Source organism: Mustela nivalis, assembly GCF_964662115.1.
Source record: "Mustela nivalis genome assembly, chromosome: 15".
Taxonomy (NCBI): Eukaryota; Metazoa; Chordata; class Mammalia; order Carnivora; family Mustelidae; genus Mustela; species Mustela nivalis.
Window position 1 is genome coordinate 35,557,573 of NC_139034.1, and position 18,012 is coordinate 35,575,584.

The 18,012-nt window shown below is 44.0% G+C and overlaps 1 protein-coding gene across 16 annotated transcripts in view; it reads left to right on the forward strand.

Moving 5' to 3' along the window:
- ENOX1 (ecto-NOX disulfide-thiol exchanger 1) overlaps window positions 1–18,012 on the forward strand; it is a 563,146-nt gene that overhangs the window by 486,880 nt on the left and 58,254 nt on the right. For all 16 annotated transcript variants that reach the window (XM_082701321.1, XM_082701317.1, XM_082701322.1 and 13 more), the window contains 2 exons: window positions 5,400–5,507; window positions 9,938–9,994. In XM_082701321.1, the coding sequence (XP_082557447.1) occupies window positions 5,400–5,507; window positions 9,938–9,994 (165 nt within the window). The remainder of the gene's footprint in view (window positions 1–5,399; window positions 5,508–9,937; window positions 9,995–18,012) is intronic.

The window sequence follows — 18,012 nt, forward strand, 5'->3', positions numbered from 1 at the left end:
AGGAAAGGACCTGGCACATCCAGGGAAAGATGAGATCAGTGGTTTGGTTTTTATCCAGTATAGGGTGGGGAACCAAAAGTATTTTAAAATTATTTTTATTGAAGTATAGTTGACACACACTGTTCTATTAGTTTTAGGCAGACCACAGTTTTTGATGTTGGATTGTTTGAGTTCTTCATATATTTTGGATACAAATCCCTTATCAGGTATATCACTCACAAATATCTTCTCCCATCCAGTAGGTTGCCTTTTTGTTCTGTTGATGGTTTCCCTCAGTATGCAGAAGCTTTCTACCTTAGTATAGTCCCAGTAGTTTATATTTGCTTTTTGTTTCTCTCGACTGAGGAAACATATCTAAGAAAATGTTGCTATGGCCGATGTCAGAGAGATTCCTGGCTACCTTTTCTTCTAGGAGTTTTATGATTTCAGGTCTCCCATTTAGGTCTTTACTTCATTTTTAGTTTATTTTTGTATATGGTCTACCAAAGTCATGCAGTTTCATTCTTTTGAATGTAGCTGTCCAGTTTTCCCGGCACCATTTACAGAAGACACTGTCTTTTCCCCAGTGTGTATTCTTGCCTCCTTTGCTATAGATTGACCTTATATGTGTGGGGTTATTTCTGGGCTCTCTGTTCTTTTCCATTGATCTGTCTATTTTTGTCCTGGTACCATACTGTTTTGATTACTATAGCTTTGTAGTAGGTTTTGAAATCCAGAATTGTGATACCTCCAGTTTTGTTATTCTTTCTCAAGATAGCTGTGGCTCTTTGCGTTCTTTTGTGATTCCATACAAATTTTAGTATTGTTCTAATTCTGCAAAAAATGCTGAACCAGTAATAATTTTTAAGTATTGGAGTACTTGAATTTTTTTTTTTTTGTACTTGAATTTTTAAATGGTCAGTTCTCTCAGGAGCCTAGAATGAATGATGAGGGAACAAACCAATCCAGAGTAGGGGAAAGGGTTGTCTTAACTATGACAGTGAAAATTGGAGAAAGGCAGAGGAGTGGCCAGGGAGGTTACAAAGGGAGGGACTTCAAGCTTTTAACTCTGGATTCCAGGGGAGCAGACTTGGGTACAGACTGTGATCATATGCAGAGTTTGAAACACTGTAAGGTAAGGGTCTAGTGGATAGTAGGAATGAAACAGAGGCTGCAAAGTCAAGCTTGTAAAGTGTGAGCATGTGAAATGTGCAGTTGAAGTCAAGGATGTGAACAGATGCCCTAGAGAAGGCATAGAGCAAGGAGAAGAGAACCTGGCATGCTGGCTGGCTGGGAGAAAAGCATTGGTGACAGGACAGTGTGAGGAGAGCACTCTGGATGGATGTCACGCTGTAGTAAAAGGAGGCTTAAAAGAGCATTCAAGGAAACAGTGGTTTTTATCCCAGTTGCACATTAGAATTGTCTATTAAGGTTGTTATTGCTGTTTTCTTTTAAACTATCATTGCCTAGATATTCTGAGTTAATCAGTCTTCTTGAGGCCCCAAAAATCAGTATGGTTTTGAAAAGTTCCTGATATTTACAAGCGCCTGGGTAGCTCAGTAGGTTAAACATCCAGTTCTTGGTTTCCGCTCAGGTCATGATCTCAGGGTCATGTGGTCAAACCCCATAGGGGGCTCTGTGCTCAGCGGGGAGACTGCCTAAGATTCTCTCCCTCCCTCTCCCTCTGCCCCTCCCCCTGCTTGCTCTCTCTCTCTCTCTCTAAAATAAAATCTTTAAATAAAAAGAATGATTCCCATACTTAAGAACCATTTCCCTTAAATAGTCTTCTAAGAAGTGTGAATAAACCTCAGCAGCTAGCAATATATGATGCCATATTTAAAATCACAAGGAGGGAATACCTGGGTAGCTCAGTCAGTTAAGCATCTGCTTTCAACTCGGGTTATGATTCTAGGGTCCTGGAATTGAGTCCTACATGCGGCTCCCTGCTTGGCAGGGAGCCTGCTTCTCCCTCTGCCTACTGTCCCCCCTGCTTGTGTGTGCTCGCTCTCTCTCTGACAAATAAATAAACAAAATATTTAAAAAATTTTAAACATTTTTTAAAATAAGGCCTTAGAGAAGTACAAAAAATGTTTCATGAAGAATCCCTATATTATTACACAAATATGAGAACTCTGACAAGTATTAGAAAGCTGGGTGGGCAACGCTAAGAGTTAGTGTGGCTGTGGGGCACAGAGACTCCTGAACACTGCCGGTGGGTGGGTGCACTGGTATCATTTGGTAGAGTATCTTGGGCAACTCGACCCCTTAGGCACACCCTATGATGAAGGTTCCGCCACTGGATAGGCATGCTTGGGAATCCTCCTGCGGGCCCATAAGGTGATGTGCGCCAGCATGTTCCACTGAAACCTGGTATAGGGTGAGAACTAGAAGTAATCTGAGTAGCTTTCTCTGGGAGAGTGGATCAGGTATAACTGGGTGGATGGACTCCATAGGATATTACGCAGCCCTCAGAAGCAACAGGTTAGATACATATGGATGTGTATATCATATGGATGGGTCTTTAAAAAATAATGCTTAGTAAAAGCATAAGTAATAAAAAATATGACAAAATCACATAAAAACACATCCTCAGAAATCAACATATATTTTAGAAAAAAATACTCAGAAAAGATACAAACCAGTGAAAGTAGTTGCCCACATAGGAGAAGGAAGTGAGGATGACAGAGAAAAGATTTTATTTTTAAAAGTGATTCCACAGAGATGAAAAATACAGCACAGGGATTATAGTCCGTAATATCGTTAACAACATCGCATTGTGACAGATGGTGACCACACTTAACTGTGGTGAGCATGGAGCAAGGCAGACAATTGTCACATCACTTGAAATTATTATAGCATTGTGTGGCAACTATACTTAAATTAAGAAAAAAAATTAAAAATAAAAAGTAAAATAAATACAATTAAAAATAATAGCAAGTGTGATTCCCAGGAAGAATGGAATGAGAAATGAGGTCCAGGGGAGGAGTGTGTGTGTGTGTGTGTGTTTGTGGTGTGTGTGTGTGTGTGTGTGTGTGTTTCTGTAGAATAAAGTGGTGTTGTAAATGTGTGGATGAAATGGCAGATTCCAATACAAATCTCACTTCCCCTTTTATTTGTTCAGTGCTGGTAATAACAACACTAGTTAAGCAATATATGCTCCGTACAGACATCCCAGAAAATTACCAGTAAAACTGACCTAATGATCCTTAAACCCACGCACCCAGGGAAGGTATCCAGAACCTTTCCTATGAGTACACTGCAAATTCAGTGAGCCCCTCCTATAACCTGACATATCCGTGGGGGTACCGTGTACTCTGGTCTTCCTCCGTGCGCAGACACGTTCGTGGTTTTCCCTGGCTGCGTGGAGCCCCGCCATACAGATGCCTGTTCCTGACCCAGCCAGCCTTCTTCTGCTGGACACTAGCTGTCCCAGATCCTGTGGTCCCAGCTACTGCAGTGAACAGACAATAGCTACCTACCTTGGAAGATGATTTCCTGTTCTTCCTTTGACTCCTGTTTAAAGGGGGCTTAAGGATTGGGTTTGAAACTTGTCTTATATGTAAAAATTCCCTGGGCATTGTCAATGTCCAAGCACCAGCACCCCCCTCACCCCCTCTCCCGCCCCAGCCCAGGGAGCAGTTCTGGGGGTCAGTTGTGAATGACAGTGAAGGAGTAGTCACTCCCCCACTCTCTGGAAGCAGTCATTTTAGGTACTTGTCGGGATGCCAAAGTACAGTATGGGCTCTCTGGTTTCTGTACTTTAATCAATTGATGCATAGTTAAATCAATTAGAGCACTGAGGGCGCCCGTGCAGACCGTGTGCGTCACCTGACCTGTGCGTCTCACGTGTGTAGGTGGTGAAATGGGAGGTGTTGAGTTTTTAGAAAACGGCAAAGAAATCACTGTTTATGCGGGGCAGGGGCAGGAAATGAAAGTAGGTTCCTAAATATCCAGTGCCAAAGCAGGGACAGAAGAAGCAAGCCCAGGAGAAAGCGCAGCGTGTTTTGCTGAGTGCTGTCTGCTCCCCAGCATACCCCAAAACTAGGTTTTAAAGATTTAGTTTAATCCTTCCAGTTGGTGGGTTTAAGCCTCAGCAATCCAGCACCCGTGTTTCCTCAGGCCTGGGTGTTCAGAGCTGGCCAGGCACTGTGCGACAGCCGCCCCCGCTGCCCACCCAGTAGCAGCCTCCTTGCTGGGGACCCCTGCCTTCGTGGCAGGAATGTGCCAACACTTTCTGTCGTTGGCGCAGCACTTGTTACCTGAGCAAGTGGGAGAAAGGCTCTTCTGTCTTTTCCAACTGGCCCTTTGTTGTTAAGAAGCTTCTGAGTAAATGCCGAAGAACCGCGGATCGGTCATGTTTGAGCATCACCAACACATGCTAGTAAAGTGAATGTGGTTTATTTATTAAAAAAAAAAAATCTTCTGAGTCGATACAGCCTTTTCTGCGGCCCTTTGCAACGCTCTCGAATGCGTTTCCCAGGCCACGTGTATATTAACCTATAACCCCGCCGCCGAGAACTCATGCTGGGTGCTCCCGGCAGACGGGCTAAGCCTCAACATGAGTTACAGTGGATAGGGCCAGGGAAGCTCAAGGCAAGGCTTACAGAAATCCCTTCAGTGGCCCTGCTTAAAAATAGCAGTGCAGGCCATAGCTTAGTGTTTTGACAGCTTAGATCAGCAGTTTTCTCGGCTGATACATTGATTGCCGTTTGGACTTCAGTCCTGCTGATCTAATAAAACATCACCGTCATAACAGAGAAAGTAAAAGGATCTCTTGTGGTCCCAGCCACTCGGGAAATAGCTCTACAGAGCTGCTGCTGGAAGGCCAGCCCTCCCGTCTGATGTCAGATGAAGTGACCTTGGGCAAACTGACAAATCCTATCCAGTTTTGGGTCTTTTTAAAAATTATTTAACTTTTTCATCTATCAAGAGCTATTGTCTATTAACACTGTTTTGCATATTTTTACAAATACACATTTGTTTCAAGGACTACGGGGGTGCCTTCATAAATACTGAAACCAGACTTGTTTTATCGTGTAGCAGGATCCCAACAGCCTAATTACACATCAAAACCTGAAATATTGGGGCATCTGGGTGTCTTTGTCCATTAAGTGTCTGCTTTTGGGTCAGGTCATGATCCCAGGATCCTGGGGTCAAGTCCCACACAAGGCTCCTTGCTCATTGTTCTCCCTCTCCCTCTGTGCTCTTTCTCTCAAGTAAATAAATAAAATATTAAAAAAAAAAAAAAAGAATCTGCAATATTGTTCTACTAAGTGAATGGGTGTGCACAAAAGTTAACTGAAGTTTGGATTCAACTATTAACATGCAAAAATCTCATGCATTTGAAAAGTTGTTAATATCTCGCAGTCACCGGGCCATCCGATCCGTCCTACTGATCTTAAATGTTCTTACTTTGGCAGCAATTGCTGACCATCCAGGAGGAGTTAAACAACAAGAAGTCAGAACTGGAACAAGCAAAGGAAGAGCAGTCCCACACGCAGGCGTTACTCAAAGTCCTCCAGGAGCAGGTAAGTGAAGGCAGCAGCTCCGATTCGGACATGTGCATTCCTCCTGCCCCACCCGCACCCAGACATTTCTGATGCTGGTCTGTGGTACCGTCCGTCTTTACCCATCACACCTCCCGGCAGCACTGCTGTGCAGAATTCACAATCTGTTCTCACTCCTGCCCTGATGGGGACCACCCAAGCCTGCCAGCGACCTGTGAAAATTTTCTCCAAAAGACAAATGCTTTTTGATAAAGTTTTAAAGTCTCAGAGATGCAGATAAATGTCAAAGCGGACTGCTAGTTTCCCCGTAAGTGTTACAGCGAGGAACGTGCGTTCAGATTACCTGTGGCACTTGGGCAGACATATGAATGGGAACGACTGATTCATCGGGATGTTAAAAAAAGAAAAAAGCATCCCCGCCCATCAGGGCACTTATCTAACCACAGTGAGCAACAAACCTTTTCTATGAAGTTTGTAAATCTGACCATTTCATCCCGGCTTTCTTTGATACTGAAGTGTGGCCTGACATTGATAAGTGGATTTGGAAGTATTGTCTTACAGCAGGGTAAGATAGATTGCTGGGCAGCAGGGTGAAATCTGAGCTCCCTATCTGCGCGGGAGAGCTCTTGAAATGCTTTCCTATTTCTGGCCTTCCCACATTGCCAAGGATGGAATGAATGGTAATTGGGAGGCAGAAAAGAAAAAAAAATCACACAGAGTAACCCCAACCCTTTGGGGTAATCAAATTTAGCTTGTTTAACATTTTTTTCACCCACAGTGGCTTATGCGAAGGTTCTTTGTACCATAGAAATAACTTCAAAAGTGGTATTTCTAAAAATATGACATTGGGAGAATATAGCCAGCTGTGACTCAGTCACTTTACAAGTGGTTTTTAGATTTTTGTGGCTTGGGAGCCGGAAAATACAGTTTCCGTTCCTTTCTCCTGAAAGTATTAAGTGACTTGTGAGTGAGAAGTGAAGATGTGGGAAGCTTCAGAAGCTTCAGAGGAACGTGCTTTGTGAAACTGCTGATCATGTGATTACCACAGATTGAGTAACGTCAACTGAGGCTGAAGGTGTATGATTTGGGGTGAAGTTCGATTGGCTGGAAACTGAATTCTCCATGACCTGCTAGCTAGGAGCCCCCAACTCACTGGGCTTTCCTCCTCTGCATGACTGAAAGACTTCCAGAAGAGTAGAGCAGCATTGATTGGGTCCACATTTGCCCCTGATCAGACAGAGCTCTGAGCTTTGCTGTCCTGTGCTCTTCCTCCCCGCACCCCCTCCCCACACCGCTACTTCCCCCTTCTCCGCCTCCTCCCTTTGCTGGGATGGGGAGGGATGGGTTTCTCCTTTCTCCAGAGGACTCCCATCTTTTCTGTACATTGTCTTTTTAGACATGATGCTATTGCACACTTAGTAGACCACAGGACAGTGAAAATTTAACTTTTATATTCACTGGAAAACCCAGAAGTTCAGTTGACTTGCTTTACTGAGGTCTGGAACCAAACCTGCGATGCCTCTGAGCTATGCCTGTATTTTGATTTGAAGTCTGAGCCCCGGTCACAAAAAGAGATTCTGAGGGTTGCAGAAAGCACTGGTATCTTCTTGGTATGGCCTTCATTTTTAGAGAGCAGAAAGCTCATACACAGGCAGCTGTGAAACATCACACTTCATCCCCATCCCTTAAAAAATATGGGGAACATGAAGAAGCTCCAGAACAACTAAACTCATTAAAGAGCCAGAAAATATGACTGGGAAGGAATCATCTTTAGATCTGCTGTGCTCATCTAAAGGGGATAGCTCTTTTCAAGCAAAGACATCAAAAGCACGTCCATCTGAGAAGACACCACAGCAAATACATCTGGGTGCTCCTGCCATCCTCAGACTGTTCTTCTGAGCACCCCTAGGCGGGGTGCCCCCATCATCCTTGCAAGTGGGAGCACAGCAGACAGATTCCCTCCATCTCCTTGCGGCCAACCACCCCCACACACACATACACTTGAAAACGCACCTCTGTACCTCCATGAGCATTGCCCGTTAGGCTTTCTTTGGATGTAGGTGGAGTAAGTACATGTGTAAACCCTTGTTCAGTGCCTTCATAGGTAGGTACTCCTGGAGAGTATGTCTGTGTGGGCCTAGAGTCTTGTTTTCCTGTACACACACACACACACACACGAAGAGACCCACCTTATTCTGAAGACCCAGTACTTTACTATTCAAAGTGATGCCATTTGATGGGAATCCTAAAAAGAAAGTAGCTCATGAGGGGAGACCCGTACCGTCATGAGCCCCTGCCCCATCCCCATCAGGGGAGGCAGGATTATTCCCCAGGTTTTCCTAAGGAAGCTCCCAGTCTTCCTTATTTGTTAGGATGAGGCCTCTCTCAGTCCCTGTAGGCCCCACCAGCTCCTGCCCTTCACCTCCTTTCCAAACGCAGCTTTTGACATCCGGAGCCCCTTCCCAAGCCCAGGTATCACCAGCCAGGACACCCCTCCACTCCATCTGCAGGAGGGGGAGCGGCTAGAGGAAAGAAGGATGGGCAGAGGCCAGTGAGGGCAAAACAGCGACCAGCCTACAGGTGCAGGAGGGAGCGGAGGCCTGTGGCGGCTCTGGCAGAGGAGAGCAGGGCAGGGAGCAGGGCCGGTGGACAGGGAGTACGAGGAGAGCCAATAGCGAGTGTCCAAAGACAGGAGGACGTAGAGCATCAGGATGGAATCTTTACAAGGGAGGAGAGCAGTGGGCCTGTCTGTGCCAGTAAACTTGTAAAGGGTGGAACCGGCTTCCATGACATGGTCCTTTACTTCTGCAGCAAAGTATCAAAGTCTTCCCTTGCTAAGCCGGCTCTGTGTCACGGAAGCAGAGCCTCAGGACCTAAAGTGAGCAGAAAGGGTTGGTGAGGAGAAGGGAAGGGGGAAACACCTGCAAGACAAACCTTTCTCCAGGAACACAGAGAGGGTCTTAAGTCCTTCCGTGCCTTGTGTTATTGGCTGGTCTTGCTATCACTGTGGGGCTCGTCTGCTTTTCTTTTTTTTCTTTTTAAGATTTTATTTATTTATTTGACAGAGCGAGATCACAAGCAGGCAAAGAGGCAGGCAGAGAGGGAGAGGGAAGCAGGCTCTCCGCTGAGCAGAGAGCCTGATGCAGGTCTCGATCCCAGGACCCCGAGATCATGACCTGAGCTGAAAGCAGAGGCTTAAGCCACTGAGCCGCCCAGGTGCCCGTCTGCTTTTCATGTCTGTAACATATTGTAGTTGTGTGGGGAGACATCAGTGACGGAGCCCTGAAGACCAGTGGACGCAATTCTTGTTTCCCAAGTGGGAGTGATATGTAAATGAGTCAAAGAGCCTCTGGTCCAGAGTCCGCTGCCCCGGCCTCAGCTTTTTCATGTTACCCCTCCTCTGGCAAAGCCCCTCTCTTGGCACGGAGAGCACGTGGCTTTCTTGCTGAGAATTGGACATTGTCTTAAAAAAAAAAAAAGACGCTTTTATTTTAATATGTACAGATAACCAGAAAGAACCAATATTCTGGATCAGATGTACTGTCAATATACATGAATTTATTTTCTTCTTTTCTTTCCAACTTTAAGCATTTATTTCCTGCCATGAATACTTTATTTTTGGCATAAAAAAAGATGATGATGAAGCTGCTGCTTCCTAAGCACTAATAAGCCAGGAAGAAATACTGGCCAGCAGCTGCGAGGTCAGCTCACCCTTTGCCCTTGCTCTCTGCTTCCAAATGTCTGCTTTGAGCTGGGCGAGGATAAAATGCCAATTAAAGGTTTCCAGAAATCTCCTGATAACGGATCACTCCTAAGCCTTCTGAGAGAGTAAAGAGAGTAGTGTTTTCAAATGTTCACTGTTAACAATCTCATTTGAGAAAGAGCTTTTCTTCTGATGCCTCGGTGACTGAGGAAATGTCTTTCCTATCCTTCCTTTACAAAAAGAAGAAAATCATCTTTTTTTTTAGGCCTCCAGAAACAATGCCAGTCATTCAAATATGTTCTCAAGGAGGACACATAGAGTAGCACTGCGGCACGTTAGAACAACCGAAAATACATCATTCACGAGTAATCGTTAGTGTAACATCATTTAGCTGGTGGCAACTTGCAAACGCTGCAGGGTTGAAATTAATAGCAATACAACTAGGAAATGAAATCATTTATTATTCTTAAGAACCAATTTTATACATTTTATGCCTATGGAACTGCTTTCTAATCTTATTATTTAAAAAATAATGACCAAGACCCATTTATTTTTTGCCAGCCATCAACTTTTATAAAATATTGGTCTCTGACTGGTTTCAATAAGACTCATTAGAATTATGTGCTCCATCTGTGTTTTTTCTCAGAAGTTTTATAAAGTGCAACCTCAAGATAAATCAGAATTAACAGGATGATATATACTTAAGAGCCAAGCTTGCTTATTCATTTGGGCTTTTTTTCTTTTGCAGTTAAAAGGTACCAAGGAATTGGTTGAGACCAATGGCCACAGCCATGAGGACACAAATGTAGGTACCACTCACCTGGTATTTGCTCTTGTTGCTTGATGTTGATTGAATGCCCACAGGTATACGGCATTTTATTTATAACACCAAGGAAGTCAGAATCCCTACCTCTCAGTGGCTTATTAAGATTACTGTGAATGGTTTGGCAGTAAAGTGTGGAAGACAGGTACTGCTGTTGTTAGCTGAGATTCGCAAACGTCCATTTCAAGGTACATGAGCCAATCCCTATTCTAAAAATTCTCATCTCAGTGAATTTCTCTGAGCCCTTTATATTTTCAAAGCTATACACTAATGATGGGTTGGGAGGGCAGATGGAATGAGACCAAACAGGGTAATAAGTTGTATATTGCATATATATTCTATTAAGTTTGCTTGTCACTGAAGATGGAAATGAAATGATTGTTATGCTGGAGAGGATTGAGAGCAAACTCCTTCTCTCAGAAAAGCCTTTGAAAGCATTGCCTCTCTCTGTTTCTGACCCAGAACGGTAGCATGGTCCGTCCATCTTCTTGATACAAGATCCCAGTGAGCACCCTGATTTCCTCTCTGTTTTCCTTGCGTATCCCGTTGCCAACCTTAGTCAAGTACTCTCTTTGCCTTGGAAGGGCCTCAGTCTCAGATGGAACATTATTCCGTGTAGATCATTGTCTCTCCCTGGGTTGGATGGTTTTGCTTTTGTCTTTTTAAAAATCTGATATCTGATGTATTTGATTATCCTCCTCACAGAAAATGCTTACTAAGCAGTTCTTTTCATCTAACACAGAATCAGACATGGTAATGAATGCCTGATTAAGCTAGAGCTAGGAGAAATTATACATTTCATGTTCACTCTTGTTTTAATTATATACTGTGGAAAGCCTGACATCCAAACACCAAAAAAATCCTTCTTAATAGCTGTTGTTCCTACCAAACAGATAGTTAACGTCTGACGTTTATTGAGAACCTACTGTGTACATGGAGCTCTGCTAAGTGCTGGTAGTGGGGACGGTTACAAGGAAACGTAAGGCTTGCCGTCTGTTCTCTGAGAACTTAGAACACAGTGGAGGAACGAGGGGACACTTGAGCGATATACAAGATGTGATAAGTGTTCAGGAATGTGAGGCAGCTGTTACGTGATGTAGTGTGAAATCTGGACTTTGCGTCTTATTAACCGTGTCAGTTGGGGCAGGCGAACCCTCCTGAGCTTCGTTTTTCTGTTTGTAAAACAGATGGCAAAGCTACCCTCACAAATGTGTCATGATGTTGCAAGGAGCTAAGGCACGTGGGAACCTTAAGGTGGTATTATTATGGTTTCCTTGTGGTGGATAATTAAGAATGGCTTTCCATTCTGGGTGGCTCAATCAGTCAAGCATCTGCCTTCAGATGATCTCAGGGTCCTGGGATCAAGCCTGGCATCAGGCTCCCTGCTCAGTAGGGTGCCTGCTTCTCTGTCTCCTTCTGCCCCTCCCCCTGCTTGTGCTCTCTCTGTCTCTCTGCCAAATAAATACATTAAAAAAAAAATGGCTTCCCAGATCTGTGGGATTTGGGTTGGCTCTGAAGAGTGGAGAGGCCTGAGAAAGTAGAAAAGGAGAGGAAGACGCGCTCTACAGGCAGTATTTCTACCGAAGTAGTTTCTCTTCCCACTCAAATATTTCATAAACCCTGTCCTTACCCTAGAGCTTTTTTCCAGGGTTCTGTCCTCCAGCAACACATTGGCAAGTTCTCAACCAGAACCTTCATGTGCTCTCCCCTCAGTCAGTCCCTCTGTGCCTTCCAAGGAAGCTACCATCAAATCCAGCAAGCCAGCCAAAACTGCAGTATGCCTCAGTTTCCTGGTCTATAAATGGGGATGGTGTTACCTGCCTTTCTTTCCATAAGGCTTATGGCGAGAAGCGAATGAGAGAACAGACGTGGAATTACTTTGTAACTCTGAGGTTCTGAGCAGGATGTAGTTACGATTATGGGCTCATCTGTTGGTTTAATTAAATTGACGATACTTGTGAAGATAAGCCTACCATAATATCTAGTCCCTAGGCTCTCATTTTGAGAAATGTCAAAAGCCGTTCATTATTAAATGAAAAAAGTGGAAGATCATCTTTGAGGTCTTTTGTTCTTCCTAAAGGAAAGTTTTTAGCTTTGAAAAATTCCTTTCTGGAATCCAGGATATGGGCTTTGTAATCAGCAGAAGAAATGACTGTTGGGAGATGAGGTTCAGGCCAAGTAGGAGGGAGGAGCAGCATCGTGACTGCTGAGGGGTGGGTGAGATATTTGTGGAAGACTGAGCCCAGCCACACTTGGTCATGGTGGTCATGGCCTCACGGACCAGAAGGCCGGGTAGTCGTCATAATCACTGCCTGGTCGTTCAGGGGTTTCCCAGTAAGTGGGCTCTTCACTTGTCTTTCTCCCTTTTGTCTGTAGTGTTGTCTCCTTTGGGCAGTTTCCCTACCACCTCCACTGGGGTGATGTGAATGAAAAGAAACAAAAATAAGTTATTTTGGCCACAATGAGAAGCCCCTGAGCAATATCTTATGAAGATATTTTTAAATGTCTGCTATGAAGTCTGTGTCCCATCTAACGTTTCCATCAGCTCTGTGGTGGTAGAGGGAATCAGGGCTTTCAAACCAGACTGAGAGGCTTTAAGTCCCGTTTTGGCCCCTGAATACACTTGTGACCAGGGCAAGTTATTTGACCTTTTTGAACTTCACCTTCCCTATCCATAAGTATGCTCAGGAAAACCAGATACATAAACACAGGGGTCAGACTACATACTCGACATCAGTTCCCTCTCTTCACTTAGGCCCATGAAGTGTTTAATGTGGAAAGCAGAATTTTGGCAGGATGCAAAAAATGCAGTTCATGAGGTTTAAAGCCTCTGGCCCCGAGGTTACTGACAAAGACATATAGATTTTTTTTTTTTTACTGTCATTATTCACATATGCTGAAATTTTGCATATTATTTATTAGTAACAATTATACAGGACTGGTGCTGGCTTAGCTGGATATTCTTGTGAGAGTTGACAAGTGCTTTCTAAAAACAATGCATTTTATTGTAAAAGAAGTAGTTTGTATGGAACTGGAAAATTATAGAAAAAAAATAGAGAGGTAAAGAAAAATCACTTAGTATCTCATTACTCAGAGGTAACCATGTTAATGTTTTATTTTCCTTCTCTCCAGTCATGTGCATATATATGACCAGAGGGAAAAACCCATAAATAAATATTATCATATTATTTTCAGTTTTGTACCTTTTTGATTTCTCATTATATCTTAAGTATTTTCCTTGTCACCAAATGTTCCTCAAAGACATGATTCTTAATGACTGCATAATGCAGATATGCAATAATTGAACCACAGGCCTATGTGTTAGGCATTTAACTTCTCATTTTTTCACTATTATAAATAGTGCTATAATTAACATGCCCGTAAATCTTGTTCTGCATCTTTCATATTTGTTTCTGGGGGATACCGTATATTAATAGCCATGTCATCAAGTCTGGCAGGGAGCGTCAGACTTACAGAATTGTTAGCATTTAGAATGTGGTAGAGCAGATGTACACTTATGGTATCCATTAGTGGTCCTGAAGGGACCCATAAAAATATGTCTAGTCTTGTAATTTACTGACTCTGTTGCCTTAGTCCCAAGAGTTGTCAGGCTTGTGGGATGTTCACCACACATAGATTTGGTCTGTTACTATTATTTCTCTACTGTGTTTACATTTTATTGAGCAACAACTCTCTGACCATCACCACCTTGTCTGGTATTCCTGAGGTCCCCAAACCAAAGCGCCTTAAAAAACCTACCCTTGTCCCCTATCACAAGATCTGTGAGCTCATGCGCATGAGAAAAGTTTTCTGAGGTCTGATTTAAAACCATCAGAGCCAGAAACTGAGATCACGTGCAAATACCTTGCTCTCCAAGAGCACTGCACTTTCTGGTTTTAAATAGGTTTTTCCTTCTGTTTGGAACTGGATATGTTAATGACAGCTGGGCAGTCCAGCTTTCTAAGTTTAGCCAAGTTAGGCCTTGATCACAGTTCCTTTAGAAATTTCAGTTATTCCAGACCTAGTTTCCTTTCCTAAAAAGCAAACTAAGAATTTCCTTTTTATCTCTGTCTCTGAGCTATATCCTAATTCCTAGAACTGCTAAACAATTAGCCTGGCTCCTAGTAATCATATATAACAGAGACCAAAGTCTAAAAAAAAAAAAAGATCATCTATGCTCATCTTGCATCTCTTTTTTGATGACCTTCTCCCCAGAGCTGTCCCCACCTGTGATCCTTACATGTGAATGTTTGGTGAGAATGTGGGAAAGGGAAAGGGAGAGGATGCGAGAAAGGTAGAAAGAATTTGGAGGAGTCAAGTACAGTGGTGGCTGAAGCCTGCAGTGTATGCACAATTTGGTTTAAGAATTTTCCATGAATTTCCACTGTTCCCGCCCTTGTGTCCGCTATACTAAAGCCTCGACACCACAGTCTTCTGGTTGCCCAGTTCAGACTCCCACACTGGGGTTAGAGGAATCATTTGCAACCTACGAAGAGACTTAATTCATGATACTGAAGGTTCCCACTGTCAAGTACAACACCCTTCCCACCAACAATAAAACAAAAACACAAAAGAGAAAAGACTTTTCAGTTTTTCACACTGCCTCTGTAAGAAAGTAAATCCTCAGAGTTGTCTTTAAATCTGTCAGAGTAAAGATGTTAGGAGTGTAGAGAAGAGATACAGTGTGAAGAACATTCTTCAGTTTCACACACCGCAGCAGAAAGCCACTGTTAGCCCTGTATTTTAATGATATCTGTGGCGGGACTTCCGCAAGGGCTGGGTCCGTTGCCCAGTTTCGGAACGTGGCTTTCATCCTTGAGGCTGGCGAGCACAGGAGGTAAAAATATATACTGGTGCGGTAAATAAGGCAGGAAAGAAGAAAGGAAAGCCCCACAGGAGAATGGGCCCATATTCGCAAAAAGCTAAGGCACCTTGGCTCCATCCTTTCCTTCCGTAACGACTTGTTACCTACCTGCTCTTGGGGGTCATCCCAACCCTGCACCGTTGAAAGGGACCATTGCCTTGTTACCTACCTCTCTTGGGGGTCTTCCTGGACCTGGAAGGGGAGAAGAGAAGATGGAAGGGACCACTCTTCTCACATCTCATCCCACAGGCTCTGTGAGGGCAATACGTGCCCCTGACCTGGCGAGCATGAGGCTAGCGGGACTGGGGTATGAGACTACAGAGGTCACACTTCCTCTAGCTATGCGGACCTCTTCTCACCATGCCCTACTGCCCTCAGCCTTATGGAGTCACTGCTTTGTCCCACCATCCTCTTCCTACTCTGTTAATCAAGTAGTCTTTGAGTGGGGAGGCAGGCAGCAGAGTGTTAGGATTTGGAACAAGTCTCAGCACCAAGTGACCTGGCCTCAATCCTGGCTCTGCCCCTTACTGTCCAGGAGACCTTGAGTGATCACTGCCCTCTTTGCACCAACATTTTTTTCACTTCTAAATTGAAGTTAATTTCGCACCTGCTTCACAGGGTTCATTGTGAGCATGGCTTAGCAGTGCAGACATGTTGGTACGTGTTACGTATTGTTATTACCCTGGCCTTCCACAGGCCAGCCGCCGCGCCACAGGCTGGAGATCCATCAGTGAATCATGTCAACATGGTTCTAGCCCAAGGCGAGCTGACCTCCCATTACACACTCCACCCTTAGCAAAACTTGCTTGTCCTGTGTTTCAGTCTATCAGGGCTCTCTCTCCACCATCAAGTTAGTATCACAGCGGGCATCACAGACTTGAGGTAACTTGTTTGCATGTTTCCAGTAACTTTCTGGAGATGAGTCCTTTATCAGAAGGACTGGCCCCATGGAGAGGAGAGTCTGACAGGAATGGGATGTGCTATGTAGTTACACAGGGAGCTTTAGGACCTTGAGAAGCTCAACTGGAAAACCAGCAACCACTTTGTCTTTCTTCAGGGAGACGGACCCACAAGTGTAGGCCTGAGGGAACCCTTGCTCATGAGATGTTTGAAATCAAGAAGGTGGACTAGAATTCCCTTTACCCTGTAATATACAACTCTCCTCATATACTACATGCTGACTTCCAGGACTTGGTCTTCTCCTTAAATTACAGCTCCTGTAGCATCGTTGCTTTTCTCCTGCTGGTTCTCCCTTCGCCATCCTGTATCCCTCCTACCCTCTCCTGCCACAATGCAGCAGCCTTTTGTTTTCTGCTGTGAATGAACCACGTGTCTTGCTGTTACCATGAAATCCATAGTTCTGTCTTAAAAAACCCACACACACATTCCAACCCTACACTGTTGAAAGGGACCAATGCCTAGAAGAGGCCCTGTACCACTTTCTGGCTCGCACGGAGCCCCAGGGAAGGACAAGAGGGAGCTGCCATCAAAAATGGGCAAAGGCTGGCTTCATGGTCTGTGCTTTGTTTCCAGTAAACACTTGAGACATTATCTTATCAAGTTCCTCACTGCCAACCAAGAGTATGTTTCCCCAGCTGGACCTGGGGGCTATGGTTCCGTCCTTTGTATCAGGATGGGAGTTGACTTGGTAGTAGCTGCTTGGCCAGTAGTGGATTTGGAGCAGGTAACAGCATAAGCACATGTCCAGTAAAGCTGCTGGTTTGGGCTTAGAGAAGTGGAAATACCTTCTTTCCCCAGGCCAGGTTAGAGAAGAGTAAGCAAAAGAGACCTAAATTTCAGTTCTATGTAAAATGGTCTGACACGGACATGGATACCAAGATAGCTAAAGCCAAGATCTGAAACAAAAGTTTTTGAGCTTGGAGAAACCCAATGTACTTTCCGGAAAGGTTGAATGATCCTGCCCGGTGTAGAAGCAAAGCAGTTGTTTAAAATGGAAGACCGGTGACAAATAGAGCCGATCTACATACCTGTGAATGCTTCTTTTCTTAAAAGCACCATCTGTTTTTGTGGAAAATGCAGAAAATACAGAATAATATAAAGTAAAAGAAAACCACCTGCGATCTCACCACTCAGAAATTGGTGTTTCCACTTCTTTGTAATTCCTTCATCTCTGCGAACACCCACACACTCGTCTACCACACTTGAAGCATATCCTGTTGGCAGTTTATAGCTTATGCTTTTCCCCTTATAAATCATTAGCCTTTCCCCCATGTTATTAAGTACTTTTTTAGCTATGACTTTTAATGACCGCCTCATACTTCGTGCCACACATACGCTCTAGTTTTAATCAGTTCCTGCCATGAGACCTCAAAATATTTGTTCTTGCCCTCACAGACAGAGTGCTGTGAATATTAACAACATACTAGTTAATTCATCTACCATTTTTGCACTTTTCAAATGTGGAAGATTCCCGTTTGAGTGGGATTTAGGGATGGCGGGAGATCCACGAATTGTTTAGAAATGTTAGTGCTCAGCACCTACGTGGTGAGTGGTGAGATACACAGCCAGTTCTAACATCTGGATGTTAGCACGCAGAGAGACTCCTGAGTTCCTCAGCAGTAGAGGAAACACAACTCTCGAGAATATTTGCCTTCTGAAGAGAAAGGCAAATGGTATATACTTGATGAATTATTTAGAAGAATAATAGCAAGACATGATATTTGGGTTCTGTGCTGTGAACGGCAGGTCAGACTCCTTGGTGGTCTCAGGATTATGGAGTCTGTTCTCTGTGTGGATCCCAGACCCAGGCACACAGAACCAGGCCACCCCTACCCCACTGAGGCTTGTCCACCCTCTGGAGAAAATACACAAGCTTAAATGCACAAATTTTTATTTCTAATGTGGCCAAGAAGATTTCTAATACAGCCAGACCATCAACGAGAGAGGCATGCATAAGCACACGGGCATGACTTGAGTGCAAGCAACATCATTTTAAAGTCAGAGACCCAGAGGGCTTAATCACAGCTCTATGGCTTAGTGCTACCCGATATGCTGATCAAAAGTGAATAGGGAGAAAGTCTGGGAACATGTGTGGGTAAAACCCTAGAGTCCAAAAGCTGGATAGAAGCAGAAGTTTGTTCTAGTGCCTCTCAAAGACATTAAGGGAGAGTCTCAG